The sequence below is a fragment of the Babylonia areolata genome, chromosome 14 (genome assembly GCF_041734735.1).
Source record: "Babylonia areolata isolate BAREFJ2019XMU chromosome 14, ASM4173473v1, whole genome shotgun sequence".
Classification (NCBI taxonomy): domain Eukaryota; kingdom Metazoa; phylum Mollusca; class Gastropoda; order Neogastropoda; family Buccinidae; genus Babylonia; species Babylonia areolata.
The window spans coordinates 9,466,896-9,491,400 of NC_134889.1; the positions used below are offsets into that span (position 1 = coordinate 9,466,896).

The window sequence follows — 24,505 nt, forward strand, 5'->3', positions numbered from 1 at the left end:
GCAGTTTAGCTCATAGTATACATGTATACTTTGTTTTGCATAAAAGATATATTGTTTTGCTTAAAAGATATAACGAGGTGTGTGCACATGGTTGGACATTGCAGGATTCATTCACACAATGTATGTCATCAATTGTATTTGTCACTCACACCTCCCTCCTTGTCAGTCTGTCTGTCTGTCTGTCTCTCTCTCTCTCCCTGCCCCCCCCCTCTCTCCCTCTCTGTGTCTCTCTCCCTCTCTCTTTCTCTCTCTCTCCCCCTGCCCCCCTCTCTCTCTCCCTCTCTCTCTCTCCCTCTCTCTCCCTCCCCCCCTCTCCCTCCCCCCCCTCTCTCTCTCCCTCTCTCTGTCTCTCTCTGTCTCCTCCAGTCCCAATTTTCACCTTCTCAACCCCCATTCTGTTCCTTCACTAGCCCCCCCCCCACCCCCCCATCCCTCCCATCTCTATCTTCTTTTCTCTTCTGCATCAGGAGTCACAGCCCTGTGGAATAGAAACAGCCTTGGATGCTGGAGGAAGGGGTGAGGGGAGATGAGAGAGGGGGGGGGGGTGTTGGGTTGTGGTTGTGTTCAGAAAACAGTCTGCCCGTTTCAGTGACAGGAGACAGCAGTGGTGGTTGTGTGGTGAATCTTATTGCTGATTTATTACCCTCTCTCATCTCTGAAGGACGGACAGACAGATAGCTAGCCACAGTGGCAAGTATACAGGCTTTTTGCCGAGAGCCCTTGTTGTATAAAACAGGTAAATAATCCTGTCCAAGGAATGATATAGCAGCTGACTGTTTTTGCGTCTTTGTGGGTGTGGTGTGGGAAATTCTCAAGAGTACAGGGTCGATTGCCAGGCAACAGGTGTTGTTTGAAAGGTGGGGGAGGAAAGTCGTTATCATGTGCACTTGTACATGCAGTCAACACACACCCATACATGCATTAATGATACATGATGTAGACAGACATTGAGAGAAGAAGGTTGACAATTTAACCAGATGGTTTGATTGTTATTAATGAGGAAAGTCCTACAAATTACAGTGTGCACGTGTGTGTGCAGTCCATGAACACGCGCGCACGCGCACACACACACACACACACACACACACACACACACACACCACATTCACACATGTAGAGACATGTGCTTAACAATTTAGCCAAGCAGGTTTATTATTGAATAATGTAGATAGGTTTAAGTAATGTAGATTTATTTCTATCTATAAGTCTGTGATCTTCAGCAATGGGTGGTATGGATGAATCACTCAGATGGCAGATGCTGCAACTTGTTCAGGGGTTGAGTACATTCTGTCCACCCCACTGAAGTGGTACTGTGCATGATTTGTTTTGGCGTGGGTCGGGGGTGGGGTGCGGGGTCTCAAACAGCACAGTGTGAATCCAGTTTCAGATATGAATTTTTTAAAAGTGTGTTCTAAATCATCAGTCATATGTCATACTGATAGTGTTGAACAGTGTCCGGGTGTGACACCATCCTGTGACACCTACACCACTGTCAGTTGACTAGCGCCCCCGTTCCAGTTACTTCATACAAACCATAAATTGTTCATGATCAGAGGATTATCACTTTGAAGCTGTGCAATGAACAGGTGCAAACCCAGGTACATGAAGTGCGCAGTCATTACCTTGGAATAACTTTACTCGAGAAACAGGTGGAAAATTTGGGACAAACCACCTGCAAAGTTGGATGTATATATATATGTGTGTGTGTGTGTGTGTGTAAATGTCAGAGCAGGCCGCAGGAGGTTCAGCTGGAATGTACTGATAACAAACAGTGTCACTGATTCAACTTCGTCATTGACTCGATCGACTTCGTCGCAAGGTTGTGAGATCACCTCGTTTGTGCGATCATCAGTGTGTGTGTTGAGCTGTGAGAGAAAGACGTGAGAAAAAGCTCCTGGGACAATGAGTTGATGAGCTGTGGTGTGCCTTCATGGAGGTCTCACTTCAGCAGCTCCTGCTGGATGGGGGTGGGGGTGGAGGCAACTGGCGCCATGCCCCACGGCACAGGGGATGGAGACTGTGGAGGGCTGTGGTGGGGGTGGCATGCTGGGCGTACCTGTATGCTTTTTTGTGTGCCGGGCCTGCCAGGTGTGTTTTCTGTGTGCACGTTTGTCAGGTGTTGTTTTTTTTTACATTTTGATTGATTTTTTTTCTATGTTTTGTTGTTCTTGTTGATTTTTGTATGTACTGGGTGATTGGGGGGTGGTTGTGTGAATGGGGTATGCAGTGAAGTTTTCACGGCTGGTTATGCATAATATGTGTACTGCCAAAATCTGTGTAAAAGTGTGGGTAAATGTTGTGAGTGTGTTATGTTGTGTGACTGTGAGTATGTGTATTGTGCGCATTCTGTGTGTGTGTGTGTGTGTGTGTGTGTGTTGTGAGTGCCATATCAGTTCATGTGTATGTGTGAAAATGAATTTACTCAAGATAAAGTTCATGAAAATTGGTATTTATATATATATATATATATGTCATATGCTAACCAGGTTACAGTTTAATCAACAGTATTGATTCCAGTGTAGTTTTAGCATAGTTAACTTTTCTTCTTAATTCATTCAGAATTAGAAAACAATAGGAGTGAATGTCCAGTTGCATTCTTTAATTTGAAATAGCTGGATCCCAGATACATAAAGTAGTCATCTTGATGTTATAACATGATGGGCATGATACATGTTTTTAATTTAGCATTGTATAAATTTTCTTCTTGTCTGTGTTTCAGTGTTCATCCAGTGTCTGTTTCAGTGTTCATCCAGTGTCTGTGTTTCAGTGTTCATCCAGTGTCTGTGTTTCAGTGTTCATCCAGTGTCTGTTTCAGTGTTCATCCAGTGTCTATGTTTCAGTGTTCATCCAGTGTCTATGTTTCAGTGTTCATCCAGTGTCTGTGGTGTTCATCCAGTGTCTGTGTGTTTCAGTGTTCATCCAGTGTTGTGTGTTTCAGTGTTCATCCAGTGTCTGTTTCAGTGTTCATCCAGTGTGTGTGTCTGTTTCAGTGTTCATCCAGTGTGTGTGTGTGTGTTTCAGTGTTCATCCAGTGTCTGTGTGTTTCAGTGTTCATCCAGTGTTGTGTGTTTCAGTGTTCATCCAGTGTCTGTGTTTCAGTGTTCATCCAGTGTCTATGTTTCAGTGTTCATCCAGTGTCTGTGGTGTTCATCCAGTGTTGTGTGATTCAGTGTTCATCCAGTGTCGTGTGTTTCAGTGTTCATCCAGTGTCTGTGTTTCAGTGTTCATCCAGTGTCTGTGTTTCAGTGTTCATCCAGTGTCTGTGGTGTTCATTCAGTGTTGTGTGTTTCAGTGTTCATCCAGTGTTGTGTGTTTCAGTGTTCATCCAGTGTTGTGTGTTTCAGTGTTCATCCAGTGTCTGTGTTTCAGTGTTCATCCAGTGTTGTGTGTTTCAGTGTTCATCCAGTGTCTGTGTTTCAGTGTTCATCCAGTGTCTGTGTTTCAGTGTTCATCCAGTGTTGTGTGTTTCAGTGTTCATCCAGTGTCTGTGTTTCAGTGTTCATCCAGTGTCTGTGTTTCAGTGTTCATCCAGTGTTGTGTGTTTCAGTGTTCATCCAGTGTTCAGTGTTCATCCAGTGTTCTGTGTTTCAGTGTTCATCCAGTGTCTGTGTTTCAATGTTCATCCAGTGTTGTGTGTTTCAGTGTTCATCCAGTGTCTGTGTTTCAGTGTTCATCCAGTGTTGTGTGTTTCAGTGTTCATCCAGTGTCTGTGTTTCAGTGTTCATCCAGTGTCTGTGGTGTTCATCCAGTGTTGTGTTTCTTCTCTCTTTTTCACTCTGGTATGAATGGAATGCTGATGGTATTCATGGAATGCTGATCACAACCTCGCCCAACTCCTGCGCTTCCCTCTTTTGTCTTTTTGTTCAGTGTTATTTTTATTTGGGGGCAAACACACACACACACACACACACACACACACACACACACACTCGCACGTATGCACACGCGTACACACACTCACACACACACACACACACACACACACAGAGGCAAGCATATATATATATATGTACACAGACATACACACTAAAGACTGCAGAACAAACACACATGTGAGCACACCCCAAAGGCCCAAAGCTTCAAATCAGTTTGAAAAACTGACTCACCCATGTGGTATTCTAAAAGTGTGTATGATCTCAACCTTAATTTTTGAAACTTAAAAGGATGACCACTCCTCTAGTATTTTAACCTCGTTCAGTGCTGACACGGAAATGGCTAGAAATCAGATAGTGTGCATTGAGTCATCAGAGATAAACAATATTTCCAGCAGTAACTGACTGCTATTGTTAGCACTTGAGCAGTTTAAACAAAACAAAACAAAACAAAAAAACGTTGGCTGTAATACAGTAAGGTCACAGTATCGCTGCTCCACTTCTTCCCTCAGTGAAAGGATTGGATCGCTGAAGGATTTGTGTGAGGAGGGGGGTGGGGAGTGTCAGTGGGATGTGGAGGAGGACAAAGGGTTTGATGACCAGCCTGAATTCACAGTATCAAAGAAAAGAAAGTGTGTGTGTGTGTGTGTGAACCTGGATGCAGTGAACACAAGGCATAATGTCACAATCTAATACTTCCTGGTCAGCACTGCATGTTGTGATCACACACACATTCACACACACACACACACACACAGAGGACACCAGCCACCAAGCCCCTGCTGATTTAGTCTGTACCTCCACCTGTGGAGCATTGAGCAGCTCCCCTCCTTGTACAGAAAGAACAAATGAACAAATGGAATGTTGTTTTTAGAGGGTAAAGCAATAGGCACAATATGCTTGTTTACACCCGGCCCTCTGGGCAAAAAACAAAAAAAAACAAACAACACCCCGTGCCACCCCCGCAAAAAACAACAACAATGATTCCAAATATTCACAACAACAACATTATCAAAATTACATGTATGCATGCCCAAAAGCATACAATACACACACACACACACACACACACACACACACACACACACACACACACACTACAACAAAGCTGTGAATAAACCATAACAGGGATGAGAGGTGTGGTAGAGAGGAGAAACAAGCTGAGGGTAAGGGAAGAGTGAAGAATGTGGGGGAGAAAGAAAGAGACAGGCAGACTGATGGACAGACAGACACAGAGTGGACAGAAGAGACAGACACCAGAGTGGACAGAAGAGACAGACACAGAGAAAGGACAGAAGAGACAGACACAGAGAGTGGACAGAAGAGACAGACACAGAGCGGACAAAGAGACAGACAGAGTGGACAGAAGAGACAGACACAGAGTGGACAGAAGAGACAGACACACAGAGTGGACAGAAGAGACAGACACACAGAGTGGACAGAAGAGACAGACACACAGAGTGGACAGAAGAGACAGACACAGAGTGGACAGAAGAGACAGACACACAGAGTGGACAGAAGAGACACACAGAGTGGACAGAAGAGACAGACACAGAGTGGACAGAAGAGACAGACACAGAGAGGACAGAAGAGACAGACACAGAGTGGACAGAAGAGACAGACACAGAGTGGACAGAAGAGACAGACAGAGTGGACAGAAGAGACAGACACAGAGCGGACAGAAGAGTGGACAGAAGAGACAGACACACAGAGTGGACAGAAGAGACAGACACAGAGAGTGGACAAAAGAGACAGACACACAGAGTGGACAGAAGAGACAGACACACAGAGTGGACAGAAGAGACGGACACAGAGCGGACAGAAGAGACAGACACACAGAGTGGACAGAAGAGACAGACACAGAGCGGACAGAAGAGACAGACACACAGAGTGGACAGAAGAGACGGACACAGAGCGGACAGAAGAGACAGACACAGAGAGTGGACAGATACACAGAGTGGACAGAAGAGACAGACACAGAGAGGACAGAAGAGACAGACACACAGAGTGGACAGAAGAGACAGACACACAGAGTGCACAGAAGAGACGCACACAGTGGACAGAAGAGACACACAGAGAGGACAGAAGAGACAGACACACAGTGGACAGAAGAGACAGACACACACACAGTGGACAGAAGAGACACACAGAGAGGACAGAAGAGACAGACACACACAGTGGACAGAAGAGACAGACACACACAGTGGACAGAAGAGACACACAGAGAGGACAGAAGAGACAGACACACAGAGAGGACAGAAGAGACAGACAGAGAGGACAGAAGAGACAGACAGAGAGGACAGAAGAGACAGACAGAGAGGACAGAAGAGACAGACACACAGTGGACAGAAGAGACAGACACACACACAGTGGACAGAAGAGACACACAGAGAGGACAGAAGAGACAGACACACAGTGGACAGAAGAGACAGACACACACACAGTGGACAGAAGAGACACACAGAGAGGACAGAAGAGACAGACACACACAGTGGACAGAAGAGACACACAGAGAGGACAGAAGAGACAGACACACAGAGTGGACAGAAGAGACAGACAGAGAGGACAGAAGAGACAGACAGAGAGGACAGAAGAGACAGACACACAGAGAGGACAGAAGAGACAGACAGAGAGGACAGAAGAGACAGACACACAGAGAGGACAGAAGAGACAGACAGAGAGGACAGAAGAGACACACAGAGAGGACAGAAGAGACAGACACACACAGTGGACAGAAGAGACAGACAGAGAGGACAGAAGAGACAGACACACACAGTGGACAGAAGAGACACACAGTGGACAGAAGAGACAGACACACACAGTGGACAGAAGAGACAGACACACACAGTGGACAGAAGAGACGCACACAGTGGACAGAAGAGACACACAGAGAGGACAGAAGAGACAGACACAGAGTGGACAGAAGAGACAGACACAGAGTGGACAGAAGAGACAGACACAGAGAGCACCACTGTGAGTGGACAGCTGACCTGTGTGGTCCCAGTCTTCCTGTTTGTGCCTGTAGCTCTTGAACTGGACCAAGGTACTGGCCGAAAAAATTCCTCAGTGACATGTACCTTTGATGGGTTTTGAACCCATGTCCTCCCAACTGTCAAATCAGCTGTGCAAACCACTTTGCCACAGTGGCTGGCTTTATTTATGATGCATGATAGTCAGTCGTGTCCGACTACGACCATCAGAACATCAGAGGAGGAAACTGCTGTCCCGACTATGTTGGTTAGAATTTGATAATAGTTGAGAGTGCCTTGCCCTAGTTTCATACTCACTCTCTTGACCAAGAGGGTTTTTAGGACAGTCGGCACTGGGATGGTTCCTCCAGGCCAACTGGTGAAGCTGCAGCACTACGACTAAGACCCAGTGCAATCTTGCCTCCTAGTTTGAGATTCAGTATAACAGTTATATTGGAAAAAAAAAAATTATGATTAATTTAATGATTATGATGATGATAATGTGGATTTATATAGCACTAACCCTGCGGCTTCAAGCGCATTTAAAAATACACGTGGTATGATTAAGGTACAGGAAGTTATTAGTTCCATGACTGAGGTGCAAAACAAAACATTGGTACAAACTGAATGTCAACCATTCTGCCCCATGTGTGTTTTAGGTGTGAAACGCTCTACAATGCCTGTGCCAACAACTCCTGTTCCAACGGCAGTAACTGTACCGTTGACCCCAACGTCATGCGGGGCTACGTGTGCGACTGTGGCGACTCCAGCTACAGTGGAGACCTGTGTAACGTCAGCATCGTAAGTTCTCCTCTCTGTGTTGTGAGTCAGATCTTCATGTTGCTTACTGTCCAGTGTTAGTTTCAGTTCCTCAGGGAGGCTTCACTGCATTCTGATGAATTCATTTAAGTTACACAATGATCTGCTAGGCGGATGCCTGACCAGCAGCATAACACCCAAGATGCTCGTTGGGCCTTGAGTACTTATGTGTGTGTGTGTGTGCGTGCGTGCGTGCGTGAGTGCGTGCCTGCCTGCCTGCCTGCCTGCCTGCCTTAACAGAGTGGATTTGTTTACAGAATTTTGTCAGAGGATAGCACTTCGTTGCCATGGGTTCTTTTTCAGTGCGTGCTGCATACAGGACCTTATTGTCTCATCTGAATGACAAGACGCTCAGTTTGATTTTCCGGTCAAAGCATGGGAGAAAGGGCAAGAGTGGGAACAGAATCCAGACCCTCTTGAACACAGTATTGGCAGAGAAATGTCTTAACCATTCTGCCCAGCCAACAACAATGGGTTGTGTTGTGAGTCTCTGTTACAAAAAAGAAAGAAAAAAAGAAGGATTTGAACTACTGACATGTGTTACACAGCGATCAAGCACATTGACACAACCAACTTGACTGTCATGAAGAAGCATGAGAAATTCTGGCACCACCAACTGCAGACCAACTATCCTGGCGGACTGAATGCATCTGACTAAAACATTGGATGGTGACATGATGTCTCATCGTCTTTCTGCACTCACCTAAATCTGTGGAGCTCACATTGTGTGTGCAGCAGTTAGACAGACAGACATACGAACAAACATACTTTCAAAAGCACTGGGAGAGAGACAGACAGACAGACAGAGACATATTTGATACTTCACATGAAATCATGTCATACTTCATACATCAGCTTCCACATCATGTGGTCTTCGAAAAGGGTCTGACACCGAAAAATTGGACATTTCTTTTGTTGTATTATTCTGTTTTCCTTTTGTTCATTTTTTGTTTGAAAAAAGAAGAAGAAACAAAACAAAGATGTGCACATGAGATGGTGTGGGTGGTATGTCTGTACACACATGGAAATTCTCTTGTGTGTTGCTCTCTCTTGCTTGCTCTCGCTCTCCTGTTCAGTTCATCAGTCTTGTCCCACCTATTCCCTACGGATATATATCTGAATATGTATTCAACACACGTATGCATGTATGGACAAACACACACACACACATATATGCACACACACACATATATGCATACACACACACACACATGCGTACGCACATACACATGCAAGCACATTTGCATGTACACACACACACTCAAACACAAAGACACACACATGTGCAAAAAAGAATAAAGACACATGTTCTGCCCAGTTTATCATTCAAAAAAAAGTTTTTTAAGCAAAAGAACATAGTGTGCTGAATTTGTGTGTTCTTGGTGTGTGTGTGTGTGTGTGTGTGAGAGAGAGAATTAGTGTTTATGAATAGTGTGTGTGTGTGTGTGTGTGTGTGTGTGTGTGTGTGTTTCTGTTCAGTGGTCATGGTTCTCTAAAATATTCCACATAAAGCCAGTTCTACTCATCCCACATAAAACCAGTCACATGTTTCTTTCTTTCTTATTTATTTATTTGCACTTATTGGAAGGTAATCAGAAACTTGATATTTAGAGAATCTCAATTTAACTGAACAAGTTATCCAACTCTTTTCATTTACATGTTGAAAAGAAAGTTCATAAAAAGCTTGTCTTTGCAATGAAATGTTATCAATGATAGTGTTTGTGAAATCTTGTCTTTACTATGAAATGTTATCGATCACAGTATTAGAATCATGGAAACCTTCTCTTTACTTTATCAAGTCATGATAGTGTTTCACATGATCTTTTTCACACATGTAAACAATCCGCACTGGCCATGCACAGTGGCCAACAATAAGGTCTAGTCATGCTCAGTGGCCAAAAATAAGGTCTAGTCATGCACAGTGGCCAAAAATAAGGTCTAGTCATGCTCAGTGGCCAAAAATAAGGTCTAGTCATGCACAGTGGCCAAGGTCTAGTCGTGCAGTTGCCAGAAATAAGGTCTAGTCATGCGCAGTGCCAAGGTCTAGTCGTGCAGTTGCCAGAAATAAGGTCTAGTCATGCTCAGTGGCCAACAATAAGGTCTAGCCATGCTCAGTGGCCAAAAATAAGGTCTAGTCATGCGCAGTGGCCAAGGTCTAGTCATGTGCAGTTGCCAGAAATAAGGTCTAGTCATGCACAGTGGCCAAAAATAAGGTTTAGTCATGCACAGTGGCCAAAAATGTCAAGTCATGCACAGTGGCCAAAAATGTCAAGTCATGCACAGTGGCCAAAAATAAGGTTTAGTCATGCACAGTGGCCAAAAATAAGGTTTAGTCATGCACAGTGGCCAAAAATAAGGTCTAGTCATGCTCAGTGGCCAACAGTAAGGTCTAGTCATGCTCAGTGGCCAACAATAAGGTCTAGCCATGCTCAGTGGCCAAAAATAAGGTCTAGTCATGCGCAGTGGCCAAGGTCTAGTCATGTGCAGTTGCCAGAAATAAGGTTTAGTCATGCACAGTGGCCAAAAATAATGTCAAGTCATGCACAGTGGCCAAAAATAAGGTCTAGCCATGCACAGTGGCCAAAAATAAGGTCTAGTCATGCACAGTGGCCCAAAATAAGGTCTAGTCATGCGCAGTGGCCAAAAATAATGTCAAGTCATGCACAGTGGCCAAAAATAAGGTCTAGCCATGCACAGTGGCCCAAAATAAGTTCTAGCCATGCATAGTGGCCATCACTCCCCAAAATACCTGTTGGGATCCAGAGGACACCAGTTGTGTTACATTGTGCGTCTTTCTGTTGTGCAGGAAAACAAGAGTTGTGCCGATCAGTTGTGTAAAAATTCAGCCACATGTTCTGATGACCAGGTAAACAAAATAGTTTGTGTGTGCATTCGTGTGTGTAATTTAGATTTTGTGTGCTTGTGTTGGTTGTGTATGTGTATGTATGTGTGTGATATGTTATTATATGTGCTTGTGCATTGTAAATGTGTGCTGCTTCTCTTCTATTTTTTTAGAATTATTTATTTGAGTTTTTTCTTTTTATTGATTTGGCTGTTCCACACAAAGAATTATACATGATCAAAACTAAAGATAGGTAACTGAAATGCAATCCAGACAGCAACATTTTGATAGAAAATTAGTGCTGTCACTGTTGGCAAATCCAGAATTCAATGGAAGATGTTGTGCTAAAAGGAAATGGTGCCAGTAGGTCCTCACAAATTATGTTGACATGAGACATTGGAAAAACTTCCAACTATACGATGCTGGAATGGAGCCCAGGACCCTCAGATTGAATGTCCAACCACTTGGCTGTCACACCTACCCATGGGTTGTACCATTCAGACTTTTTTAACTTTGACCGCTATTGCTGAGTGTGTTTGTCAGTGAAGGACCGTCACCTCACTGAGATGAGACAGAGCTTACAGGTCTGGATGTCAGTGAAGGACTGTCACCTCACTGAGATGAGACAGAGCTTACAGGTCAGGATGTCAGTGAAGGACTGTCACCTCACTGAGATGAGACAGAGCTTACAGGTCAGGATGTCAGTGAAGGACTGTCACCTCACTGAGATGAGACAGAGCTTACAGGTCTGGATGTCAGTGAAGGACTGTCACCTCACTGAGATGAGACAGAGCTTACAGGTCAGGATGTCAGTGAAAGGCTGTCACCTCACTGAGATGTGACAAAGCTTACAGGTCAGGATGTCCGTGAAGGGCTGTCACCTCACTGAGATCAGACATAGCTTACAGGTCAGGATGTCAATGAAGGACTGTCACCTCACTGAGATGAGACAGAGCTTACAGGTCAGGATGTCCGTGAAGGGCTGTCACCTCACTGAGATGAGACAGAGCTTACAGGTCTGGATGTCAGTGAAGGACTGTCACCTCACTGAGATGAGACAGAGCTTACAGGTCTGGATGTCAGTGAAGGACTGTCACCTCACTGAGATGAGACAGAGCTTACAGGTCAGGATGTCCGTGAAGGGCTGTCACCTCACTGAGATCAGACATAGCTTACAGGTCAGGATGTCAATGAAGGACTGTCACCTCACTGAGATGAAACATAGCTTACAGGTCAGGATGTCAGTGAAGGGCTTTCGCCTCACTGAGATAACACAGCTTACAGGTCAGGATGTCAATGAAGGACTGTCACCTCACTGAGATATGACTGAGCTTACAGGTCAGGATGTCAGTGAAGGGCTGTCACCTCACTGAGATCAGACATAGCTTACAGGTCAGGATGTCATTGAAGGACTGTCACCTCTCTGAGTTAAGACAGAGCTTACAGGTCAGGATGTCAGTGAAGGGCTGTCACCTCACTGAGATGAGACAGAGCTTACAGGTCAGGATGTCAGTGAAAGGCTGTCACCTCACTGAGATCAGACATAGCTTACAGGTCAGGATGTCAATGAAGGACTGTCACCTCACTGAGATGAGACATAGCTTACAGGTCAGGATGTCAGTGAAGGGCTTTCGCCTCACTGAGATGAGACAGCTTACAGGTCAGGATGTCAATGAAGGACTGTCACCTCACCGAGATATGACAGAGCTTACAGGTCTGGGTGTCAGTGAAGGGCTGTCACCTCACTGAGAACAGACATAGCTTACAGGTCAGGATGTCAGTGAAGGGCTGTCACCTCTCTGAGTTAAGACAGAGCTTACAGGTCAGGATGTCATTGAAGGACTGTCACCTCTCTGAGTTAAGACAGAGCTTACAGGTCAGGATGTCAGTGAAGGGCTGTCACCTCACTGAGATCAGACATAGCTTACAAGTTACAGGTCATGATGTCATTGAAGGACTGTCACCTCACTGAGATAAAACAGAACTGACAGGTCAGGATATCAGTCAACAACCTTGTCTGGATTTCTCCTTGGGACTGCATAATGTTTGTCCAGCTAAATCACTACACCATTGAAAAGTTTACAGGGACTAGTTCTTGCACTTGAAATATGTGTCACACTGATCTCCTATCACTGAGGTTCAGCATTTACAGGGTTAAAGTAAATTTTCTTCTTTTTTTTCTCTCTCTTTCAGAATAGTTCCACGTTCACCTGCTCGTGTGCCCCAGGGTACACAGGTGTGCTGTGTGAGTCGCCCATCAACTACTGCGTCAGTTTGCCATGTAACAATGGTACCTGCACGTCGGATGCTGCCCAGCAGAACTTTACCTGCGATTGTAGCACAGGTGAGTGAAGGCTTTACCTGCCAGTGTTGTACAGGTGAGTGAAGGTTTTACCTGCCAGTAGTACAGGTGAGTGAAGGCTTTACCTGCCAGTGTAGTACGGGTGAGTGAAGGCTTTACCTGCCAGTAGCACAGGTAAGTGAAGGCTTTACCTGCCAGTGTTGTACAGGTGAGTGAAGGTTTTACCTGCCAGTAGTACAGGTGAGTGAAGGCTTGAGTAGAACTTTTACACAAAGCTGGGATAGGCTGAGAAGGCCTGATCAGCACAATGGGTTTATGTGAAGACCAGATATCTGCTTTTTATCCCTTTTAAATGTTTTTTTCTTCAGCAAATGTGTAGTGTACATGGATCTCTCTGCATGCTTTGACACCTCATTGAAACTGTTTCAGTTTCTCAAGGAGGCGTCACTGCGTTTGGACAAGTCCATATGCACTACACCACATCTGCCAGGCAGATGCCTGACCAACAGCACACCCCAACGTGCTTTATAAGTCAGGCTTTGAGTGCATGCATATATATGTGTGTACCTATCAGAGTGGATTTCTTCTTTAGAATTTTACCAGAGGAGAGCACTCTCGTTGCTGTGGGTTCTTTTTCAGTGCACCAAGTGCGTGTTGTCCACAGGACCTTGGTTTGTCCTCTCATCCGAATGACCAGGCGCTCATTTCAATTTCCATAACCCACTGAATGCTGACATGGATTTCAGGATCTTTGGGATGTGTGTTTTATCTTAGGCCATGTGTATACACACAGACGGGGTTCAGGCACTAGCAGATCTGCACATCTGTTGACCTGTGAGATTAGATGAATCTCCATCCTTTACCCACCAGGTGCCATGGCAGGATTCAAAATCCAAACCCTCAGATTGAAAGTCCAGCGCTTTAACCACTGAGCTGTTGCACCCTCATGCTTGTGGCTTTTTGCATGTATGTATTTTTGTTTAACTCTCTCCATACGAACGGCGAAAGAGACGACATTAACAGCGTTTCATCCCAATTACCATCATCAAAATATTGCAAGCGGAACGCTCTTATACTGAAGAGGTGAATGTTGACAAAGAATACCACAGTTCTGACGACGGAAGCTAAAGGCTGGGTCATTCAGACACCCACTGGTCATCCGAGGGGTCTGTGTAGAGGAGAAGAGAGGACTGGCCGTACTGAGTGAGTTAATAAGTATGAGCAAAGACAAGATACTAACCAGGTTGACACTTTAGCTTCACTTTTAATATATAACTAATTTTTAAGCCCCCCCCCCCCCACACCCCCTCCAAAAAACAAATTGTGTGTGTGTGTGTGTTTTAAGCAAATAGACTGTAGTCAATCAGTTTGAAAATAACCACACACATTCATATGCCTCTCCATAAGGCACACACCTATTCAAAATTGTGTGCATGTACACACATATTGACACCAGCAGTTTCCAAGCAGATGACTGCCTCTAAATCACATACAAAGAATATGCTTAAAAGCATTATCAGGATACAGACTTGTTATGCATGCAGGACATATTTGACTGTGTGTTGTTTCAGGCTTCAGTGGAGACGTGTGTGACACTAACATAGACGACTGCGCCATCAACGACTGTCAGAACGGGGCTACCTGTGTTGATGGGATCAATTACTACACCTGTGACTGCGTTCCAGGTGAGAACTTGTCAATAGAAAATGGACACTGGAGAGTGAATTGGTAATGATAGTGATGATAATTTCAGTATTTATATTGCGCTGAATCCTATGCAGAGATAAACCAAAGTGCTTTCACACCAGTCATTCAACGGCATGCATAATTGTATCAGAGCAATGATAGACAACATTTTTGCATACGTAGATTTAGAACGCTAAAGAAACTGGGCAAGAGAGAGAGAGAGAGGGAGGAGGGGGGAGGGAGGTTGGGGGGGGGGGGACTGTTTTGGAAACGGGTAGATTTTGTAAGACTTGAAAGAGCTGAGTGCAGAGACTTGAAGAAGTATGAGGTTTGGGGGGTTTTGTTTGCCTTTTTTCTTCTTCTCCAGGTGCCAGTTACATTGCTTGGTTCTAACTTTTTGACAGTTACACGTGACTGAATGCCAGCGTTGACTGAACTATGCCACTGGTCAGTTCCATACGACACACAGTTAGTAGCAGGTTATGACCATACTAGGTTCTTCCGTCCGAGCAATGCAACTGGCTCCAGTTTCTTAAATTAGTTGTAGACAGAGAGATTGGGGAAATTGTTTTCAAGTTTTCAGATCACTTTGCCCATCATTGTTATAGGCTCAGAGATGTTAGGTTTTTTTTTTGTTTTGTTTGTTTTTTGCAACACATGACAGCATCTTTTGTATTTGTTCTCTTTTTTTGAAGAAGTGCAGATGTCTTGAGCAGGCTGAAGTTGAGTGCGTTTTGCTGCATTGTTAATCTCATAGACAAAATGCTTTGGCGAAATGAAAAAAACAAACTTCTCTTTTCCCTCATCCACAGCCCAAATCCTGTGGCCAGTTTGAAGATGGACATCGAAGACCAGCGAAGAGCTGTTGACCCCCAAAATTATTGTCTTTGCCAATGATTGCTCACGTTTCAAAATTTCGGCCAGTCGTAACTTAAGTTCTCATTCAGCGCACATTTCTTGTTGACATGCATACATTCTTCTGCATTTGAGGTTGTTGCGGGAGTTTGTGGTTGAGGTGATCTGTGGTGTAACTTGGTGAAAGTTTTCTGCTGGTCCTGTTGGTGAAGTGAACAGTGGCAGGGGAGAGAAGTAAGAAAACACAGGGGAACGAACAGGTGTGGTGTCGAGTTGTGTGAAAGTAATGCTAAACAGAGACAATACAATACACAATACAGTGCAATACAATGCAATACAATACAATACAATACAATACAATACACACACTTTATTGTCTATACTTTGGTACAGAGATTTTCTTTTTGGCAGCAGCACATGTCCAACATAAGAAGAAAACAACAAACAAATAAAATGAATAGAAAATAAAAAGATAAATTAAATGGCACCAAATGGAAATAGCTATATACAAATATACAGATTACTGAAGTTTACTGCTGTCCAGAATGTTTGTGAGTTTATGTGTCTTTATGATTTTTTTTTGTGTGTGTGTGTTTGCATGATTTGTGTGTGTGTGTTTATGTATGATCTGTGTTTATGTATGATCTGTGTGTATGTGTATGTGTTTATAATCAGTGTGCATATGTGTTTGTGTTTTCAGGTTGGACTGGGACTAATTGTTCTGTAAACGTTAACGAATGTGACAGTGAAGTTTGTCAATACGGCAGCTGTATCGACCTATCACCTGGCTATCGCTGTGACTGTACCAACACGGGGTACACAGGTAAGGTACATCTATACACATACATATAGACATTTATAGAGAGGGATATTTGTGTGTGGGTAAAAAAAAACTTAGCCCATAGAAGTAAAAAGAAATCCCCCCCATGTAATGTGTGTGAATTTGATGACTTTGATGATTGTTGCATCACTGATTTTGTTCTTTAGATATTTTGCATACATGTGTTTCTATTTGCCCATTTTGGTAAAGCATCTAGAGCCTTGCTTAGAGAATACCAATTGTGTAAATTCAGAGTGTTATTATTATTGCTGTTATTCAAAGAAAAGGAACCTGTATTACAAGGCCCCCCCTCCCCCCACCTCCAAAGAAAAATATTTAAAATGTATTTGAAGCTTTCTGTCCGTTCTTTATCATTTTTCTTTAATTGAAAAAGCAAAATTTTCAGGTGACAACTGCAGTCAAGATTTAGATGAATGCGAACACGAATACTGCGTTTCCGATACATCTTCAAACTGCACGAACAGAGAAGGAAACTACACGTGTGACTGCAAACTGGGATACATGGGAGCTAACTGCTCAGAGGCCATCTGTGATGAGGGACAGTGTAAAAACGGCAGCACCTGTCAGATCATCGATGCTTCGTGGGGGACCAAATGGAAGTGTCACTGTCAGAAGTACTTTGGAGGTAACAGAACAGTTGTGTTTCTTGTCAGTTGCTATGTTATTCTATTCATTAATGTGGAACAGTATGTTGCTTTTTTTTCACTTTATGTTATTCTGGGTTTTTTTTTAATGGATTAAAATGTTCCACTCTGCTGTGCTGTATTCTGTCTGTTGAGGTGGGGGTGGGGTGAAATGATGGTGGTATTTGCTCCTGAACTCATTTTCTAAAACGATCCATATGCCAGCGACTTTGAAGGCATGAATATCTGTGTCTGCGAAGATAGAATTTTTCTTCTGGAGGAGGGGAATCCAGAAGTGTACATTTCTGCTGGGATAAAGGACTTAACAAAAAGCAATCTTCTGTCTACATGAAGGGACAAGAAAACATTTCTCAGTTGAGAGAAGGAGAGAGTGGAACTGACTCCTGTTTAGGCTTTGAGCCTTGCTTTTAACTCACTCTGGACGAATAGTTCTCTCCCTTGCTTTTCCCTACAGACGACCCATTTGTTAGGGTTAGGAAAAAAATCACAAAAAATACAAAACATAAAGTAACTGAATGAAACTCACAGTACTTGACTCACTGACCCCTCTCCTCACGTCATGTGAACGCCCACCCCCCTCCTTCTTCACTGCTCTCAGAAGCTGAATCACTATCAGTACCTACTTGCTGGTATCTTTCTTCACTGCAGATGCTTTATTCAAAGTCTTCATCATCCTCGTCGATGTCGAAACCTTCAGTTTGAAGCATTTCAGTCACTTCAGCAGCGTTAAAAGCTGCTGTCGTGATCTAGTTTGCTCCAAAAATTTCCACTTGTATTGCCTGCGACGCCATTTTCGATACGTATGCAGATTAGTTTGTCGTGTGGGGTCCTGAGCTCACTGGCTAGCTGTGGAGTGTGTTGTTTCAGAATCTCATGAAAAAACTTTCCATTCGACCCTTGACACGTTTGCAATGCCCGGTGTAGCTGCGATTGTTATGCTACCCCATGAGGAAAATGTGGAAAAAAGTTTTAATTGCCGAAACCCCTATAGTGTTCCCTTGTCCGGAACGCTACCTCACATCAGGAAAGCTATAGTGTTCCATCGTCTGGAGTGAGTTAAGAAAATGCTTTTTTTTAAAAAAGGGGGTGGGGGGGATATGAGGTTTTACCCTTGTGCCATTTAACCTCTGCATCTTGCTAAGGTTTAGCAACACATCACTTTAGGTGATGGAGGTTAGTGTTTTTGGCTTTTGTGCGGTGATGGTGGGTTTGTATTTTTGTGGGTAGTGGTGGTGGTGATTTTTGTGTGTGTGTGTGTGTGTGTTTTCTTCTCCATCAGCTTTTCCTCAGACTGTTAGTGGATCTGGATTTATGTCGGTCACATCATACCGCCTGTCAGCCACAGAGGAAACAAATGAATGATTTCTGGCTGCTTGTGTCTGTGTGTGAACGCATGTGTTACAGTGCTAATGAAGCATTGTGTGCAAGGATTGGAATGTCTGGGAATCAGTGTCATGGGAAAATGGAGAACCATTTCCAGGGCTGGAAAAGTCTTGGTGAAGTGTTCTGGAAAAGTCATGGAATTTTAATGGAACCTTTGATCATAGCCATTCAACAAACAGCTTAACTCACTCGGGACGACAAGTTTTCTCCCTTGCTTTTCCCCACAGACGGCCCATTTGTAAGGGTTTGGAAAAAAATTACAAAAAATACAAAATACTGTGTAAGAAAATGAAACTTTCAGAACTGGTTTATTACGTGTTGAGCTATTACTTATAAAAAAAAATCAGATTTCTCATCTTATTTTTACAGTTTTGCCATATGTAGAAAATAATGCCATTTTTTCACCCTGAATCACCATACCCATGCTCGCTTTCTGCATTAAATTCGCTTTCTTCTTCGTCATCATCCATCTCTTCAATGTCCGACCCTTCAGTTTGTAGCATTTCAAGTACTTTGGCAACCCAAAAACATTGCCGTCACTGCCTTGTTCGCATCACAACATTTTGAGAAGAGCCCGCTTTGCTGACATGCTGGCACGCGAGCAGACGACCGGTCAGTGACTTTGTCAGTGTGTGTGCGAGACAGGCCACACATCATAGACTAACCAATCATACTGTTCGATTGTGGAGTGACCCAGAATAGCGCACCCTGCTTGGCTAATCACAAAATCACGTGTACAGCGCATGATGGAATTTTACTTTCGGAGAATGCTATTCCATTCCTTCGTCCGAATCCGAATACGTTTTGTGTAGGAATGCGTGAGCATTCCTTCGTCCGGAAAGAGTTAATGCTTGATAAAAGAAATAATGATAAAACAAAAACCCAGCAAATTTTGATAAAACCCTTGACCATGACCATTCAACAGAGTAATGCGTGATGTAAACAACAAAACAAAAATGAAAAACAGCAAATGTTGATTAAAAACCCTTGGTCATGACATTCAACAAAGAGCTTAATGCATGATAAAAAATAAAAAAAGAAAAATAAAAGAAAAATAAACAGAAAACCCCCAGCAAACAAAAAGTGATGAAAATTGAACAGTGATACCAGGATATCCTCCAGTCACTTTTGTCAGCGGTGTAACAGGTGAGTTTTTGATTCAGTGTGGCTTTGTGCTTGGTATGGACAGTTTTCTGTGGGGGGAGGGGGGGGGGGGGGTGAGAAAGTGTGGAATTTTGGTCTCGTATGTGGGATGCCTGCATGTAGATGACCCCCCGCCCCCCTGTGTGAATTCTGTGCAGGTGAATTCTGTGACCTGGCAGGCCCATGTGCCTTTGATCCGTGTAATGGCACCTACACTAAAGAATGCTTGCAGAACGACGACATCTTTAGCTTCTCCAATTATTCTGCAGCGAATTACACCTGCGAGTGTGAGGATGGTGAGTTTTCATTTTCTGTGGACACTGCATGGTCTTGTTTTGTCTGTTTGTCTGCATTACCAAAATGCATAAACACACCAAACCATATTTATACCATACTGATATGCATAACTGCACAATGCAATAGCTATTTTGTACTATAATAGATCAAACATATAACTGCATGGAACCATACTTTTGCAATACCAATGCATAAAATCACCATTACACAGTACTGAAATACACAACTGCACCAAACCACAGTTATATTGTACTAGAATACAGGCCTGCAGCAGATCAGTTACACCACACTGAAAAACATAACTACGGTAAGTCACACATACACAGTATTATATGTGACTGCACCAAATCATTGTTGCACAGTAGTACAGTTCAAACCAGTACTAAATCTGTTATATCACATTGAAATACATAACTGCATTAAGTCTGATTTACACTGCACTGAAATATATAAATGCACTGAAACTACAATAAATCAGTAACACCATTCTAAAATACACAATTAACACTGTACTTACATATCCACACTTAAACCACGCTAAATTAGTTACACAATACTAAAAGTACGTAACTGCACTAAATCTCAGTTATACCACGCTAAAACATGCCACAGTTACACCACACTATTATACTATAATTACACTACACTAAACTATTATACTACAGTTAAATGATGCTAAATATCGTACTACAGTTACATCGATAGGAAAAACAAAACTGCATGCAGGAAAAAATTTTTTAAAAAATGGGTGGCGCTGTAGTATAGCGACGCGCTCTCCCTGGGGAGAGCAGCCCGAATTTCACAGAGAAATCTGTTGTGATAAAAAGAAATACAAATACAAATACAAAATCGTACAAAACTGTTATACCACAGATACACTGTACTAGAGGAAGTGTCTGGATTTGTTCCAATGTACCTTTTATTTACCTGTGTGCTAGCTGAATCGGTAGCGTAAGCATCACTGACTTGAAGTTGTGTACCTTGTGTAATATTGTACCATAGTTACACTGCACTAAAATATTATACCACAGTTACACCATACTAAAATATAATACAACAGATAATCATGTTAAAATGTTGTACCACAGTCACACCATACTAAAATATAATACAACAGATAATCATGTTAAAATGTTGTACCACAGTCACACCATACTAAAATATAATACAACAGATAATCATGTTAAAATGTTGTACCACAGTCACACCATACTAAAATATAATATCACAATTAACCATGTCAAGATATATCACAGTAACACAATACTGAAACATTATTCCACAGTTAAACAATACTAAACTGTTATACCACAGTTACATAATACTAAACTAGCATACTACAGTTACATAATACTAAACTAGCATACTACAGTTACATAATACTAAACTAGCATACTACAGTTACATGATACTAAACTATCATACTAGTTACATGATACTAAAACATTACACCACAGTTACACGATATTAAGATATTACACCACAGTTACACAATACTAAAATATGATACCATAGTTAAGCATACTGAAACCCATCACCACACCAAGCCTGAACACTTTAACTCACTGAGCACTGTGCTGTAACATTGCTCTGGCTTCAAACTTCGTCACATTAAAACCGTCGTCACATTCCTGTGAATGCAAAAACAAGGAAGAAAGGAGGACTACCTTCTGCAGTATTTCCACACATGATTTGGAGAAAACACAGTGTATTTCAGTGTTGTTGTTTTTTCTGCACCAATACGGCATTGAAGCCTGCCAAGGCTGTAAACTCTCCTGGGTTGAATGGGTTAAGTCAGGTCTGCATGTGTCCCTTAAAAAAAAAACAACCCATAAAACAAAAAACCAAAGAAAACCCCAGAAACCTTGTGCACCGTGTGTAATGGTGAGCATTGTGAGAAGAAAAAAAAAAAACCTCCCAAGACACAGTGCTCATGGACTTGTTCAATGGAGCTGTCATTGACATAAAAAAGAACAAAAACAGAAAGAAAATCAGAAGATGAACACAGAAAAAAGATTGATTGAGTGTGTGCGTGTGTGTGTGCTCCCGTTCTGCCCATACACAGGGAATTCATGGGCTTAGGGAGTTCAGTTACACACATTTAAATCATTATTTGTATTTGTATTTCTTTTTATCACAACAGATTTCTGTGTGTGAAATTCGGGCTGCTCTCCCCAGGGAGAGCGCGTCGCTACACTACAGCGCCACCCATTTTTTTTTGGTATTTTTTCCTGCATGCAGTTTTATTTGTTTTTCCTATCGATGTGGATTTTTTCTACAGAATTTTGCCAGGAACAACCCTTTTGTTGCTGTGGGTTCTTTTACGTGCGCTAAGTGCATGCTGCACACGGGACCTCGGTTTATCGTCTCATCCGAATGACTAGCGTCCAGACCACCACTCAAGGTCTAGTGGAGGGGGAGAAAATATTGGCGGCTGAACCGCGATTCGAACCAGCGTGCTCAGATTCTCTCGCTTCCTAGGCGGACGCGTTACCTCTAGGCCATCACTCCACATTATGTGTGAAAATTAAATTTGCTCCCTGGAAAAAAACAACAACAACAAAAAAACCCTCCCAACTCTGCATGTGTCCCGCACAGGATGGGAAGGGGACCTGTGTTCTGATGACATCAACGAATGCAGCCGGCCGGACCAGTGCCAGAATGGAGGGTCGTGCACCAACCTGCCAGGCAGCTTCAATTGCACGTGCCGCCCGGGCTACACAGGCCGTCAGTGTCAGACAGACATCAACGAGTGTGCCAGTAACCCCTGTCTGAACAACGGGAACTGTACAGACGGCATCGCAAACTTCACCTGTAACTGCACCGGGACAGGTAAGTCTGCCCTTGTTTTTTTGGGCGTTGTGGAAAGTTTTGTGTTGAACTGTTTGACCTTGTTTTGGGCTTTGTGGAAAGTTTTGTATTGAACTGTTTAATCTTGTTTTGGGGGAGCTTTGTGGAAAGTTTTGTGTTTGTATTGAACTATTTGCCCTTGTTTTGTTTTTTTAGCTTTGTGGAAAGTTTTGTGTTTGTGTTGAACTGTTTGCCCATGTTATTTGGGGGGGTTGTGGAAAGTTTTGTTGCCCTTGTTTTTTTGGGGCTTTGTGGAAAGTTTTGTGTTTGTATTGAACTGTATTGTCATCAGTTTTGTCACAAGTTTTTTTTCTCTGTTTGGACTTGTTAATTTCCTGTTCTCTCTTTTTTTTCTTTTCTTTTTTTTTTTTGCCATTTACCATGCAAAATGTTAAAGTTCTGTGGCATTTATGCGTCTGCCTTTGAGCTACATTTTCATCTCCAGAGTGACTGATGTGCTTATGCTTTGCAGTAGACTTCCATGATGATTCAGTTCAATTTACTTGATATAAGTAAACCTTTTTTTTTTTGTTTAGAGAGATTTTTCTTCTTTGTTAGCTCGACTGCAACTCCCACATTCACTGGTATGTACACAAGTAGGCTTTTATATGTATGACCGTTTTTATCCTGCCATGTAGGCTGCCATACTTTGTTTTCGGGGGTAGATACAAACTGATACAGAGAGACAAAAGAAAGGCAGTGACAAGAGATGGGATGAGACGTGCGTGCGTAGAATAAACACCCCCTGTTTCTGGACATTTTCAGGTTACCAAGGAGACACCTGCTCGGAGGACGTGGATGAGTGCCAGGAGTTGGCGCCGTGCCAGAACAATGCCACCTGCCTCAACTCTCAAGGGTCGTTCACCTGCCGGTGCACAGGCGGTTACCTGGGAGACAGGTGCCAGCACCAGAACCCCTGTGTGGACACAGCGCTGTGCAGCAATGGGGGCTCCTGCAACAGCAGCTGGAGCCAGGACCAAGGAGCCTACCTGCCCTCATGTACCTGCGTCAACGGTTACCACGGCAGCCGCTGTGAACAGGTGAGAGATGTTCATCTGTGATTTGTATTTGTATTTTTTCTTTTTTGTCACAACCGATTTCTATGTGTGAAATTTGGGCTGCTCTTCCCAGGGATAGCGCATTGCTACACTGAGAGCATCACCCTTTTTTTTTTTTTTTTTTTTTCCCTGTGTGCAGTTTTATTTCTTTTTCCTATCAAAGTGGATTTTTCTACAGAATTTTGCCAGGAACAACCCTTTCTTTGCCGTGGGTTCTTTTACATGCGCTAAGTGCATGCTGCACACGGAACCTCAGTTTATCGTCTCATTCGAATGACTAGCATCCAGGCCACCACTCAAGGTCTATTGCAGGGGGAGAAAATATCAGCCGCTAAGCCGTGATTCGAACCAGCGCGCTCAGATTCTCTCGCTTCCTAGGCGGACGCGTTACCTCTAGGCCATCACTCCACTGATGACTTTTTTGTGTGTGTAGGTTCGGTTTCTTAAGGAGGCATCACTGCGTTAGAACAAATCCTTAATATGATGCCTGCATAACCCAACACGTTAGTCAGGCTTTGAGTGTATGCATGTATGTTAGTGCACCAGAGTGGATTTCTACCACAGAGTTTTTGCCAGAGGACAAAACTCATTGCCGTGGGTTCTTTTTCAGTGTGCCCAGTGTATGCTGCAGCTCATGTAAATGACTTGACACTCAGCTTGATTTTCCAGTCAAACTTGGTTGAAGGGTTGAGACCAGGATTCAAACTCAGACCCTCACAGACGCTGTGTAGACAGATAAGCATCTTTAATTCTGCCACCTTCCTCCTTTGTAATTATGTGTAGTTTTGTATAATGGATGTATGTGCATGGGGGGGTGTAAGGATGGGTGAATGAATGAATGACATCCACTATCATTTCCTTTTTTTTTTTTTTCTTTTTTTTTAGCATTGGCAGATAAAATCTCTTTGTCATTGTATCTGTTACAATGGAGAAAAAAAAAATCA

At 43.1% G+C, this 24,505-nt stretch overlaps 1 protein-coding gene across 1 annotated transcript in view; it reads left to right on the forward strand.

The window, feature by feature from the left end:
• The window catches only part of LOC143289429 (uncharacterized), a 159,706-nt gene that overhangs the window by 125,579 nt on the left and 9,622 nt on the right, over positions 1-24,505 (forward strand). The window contains exons 26-35 of the mRNA XM_076598393.1: positions 1,908-2,088; positions 7,501-7,642; positions 10,467-10,526; positions 12,696-12,846; positions 14,376-14,489; positions 16,046-16,168; positions 16,572-16,811; positions 19,515-19,652; positions 22,252-22,485; positions 23,269-23,543. Coding sequence (XP_076454508.1) covers positions 1,908-2,088; positions 7,501-7,642; positions 10,467-10,526; positions 12,696-12,846; positions 14,376-14,489; positions 16,046-16,168; positions 16,572-16,811; positions 19,515-19,652; positions 22,252-22,485; positions 23,269-23,543 — 1,658 coding nt within the window. The remainder of the gene's footprint in view (positions 1-1,907; positions 2,089-7,500; positions 7,643-10,466; positions 10,527-12,695; positions 12,847-14,375; positions 14,490-16,045; positions 16,169-16,571; positions 16,812-19,514; positions 19,653-22,251; positions 22,486-23,268; positions 23,544-24,505) is intronic.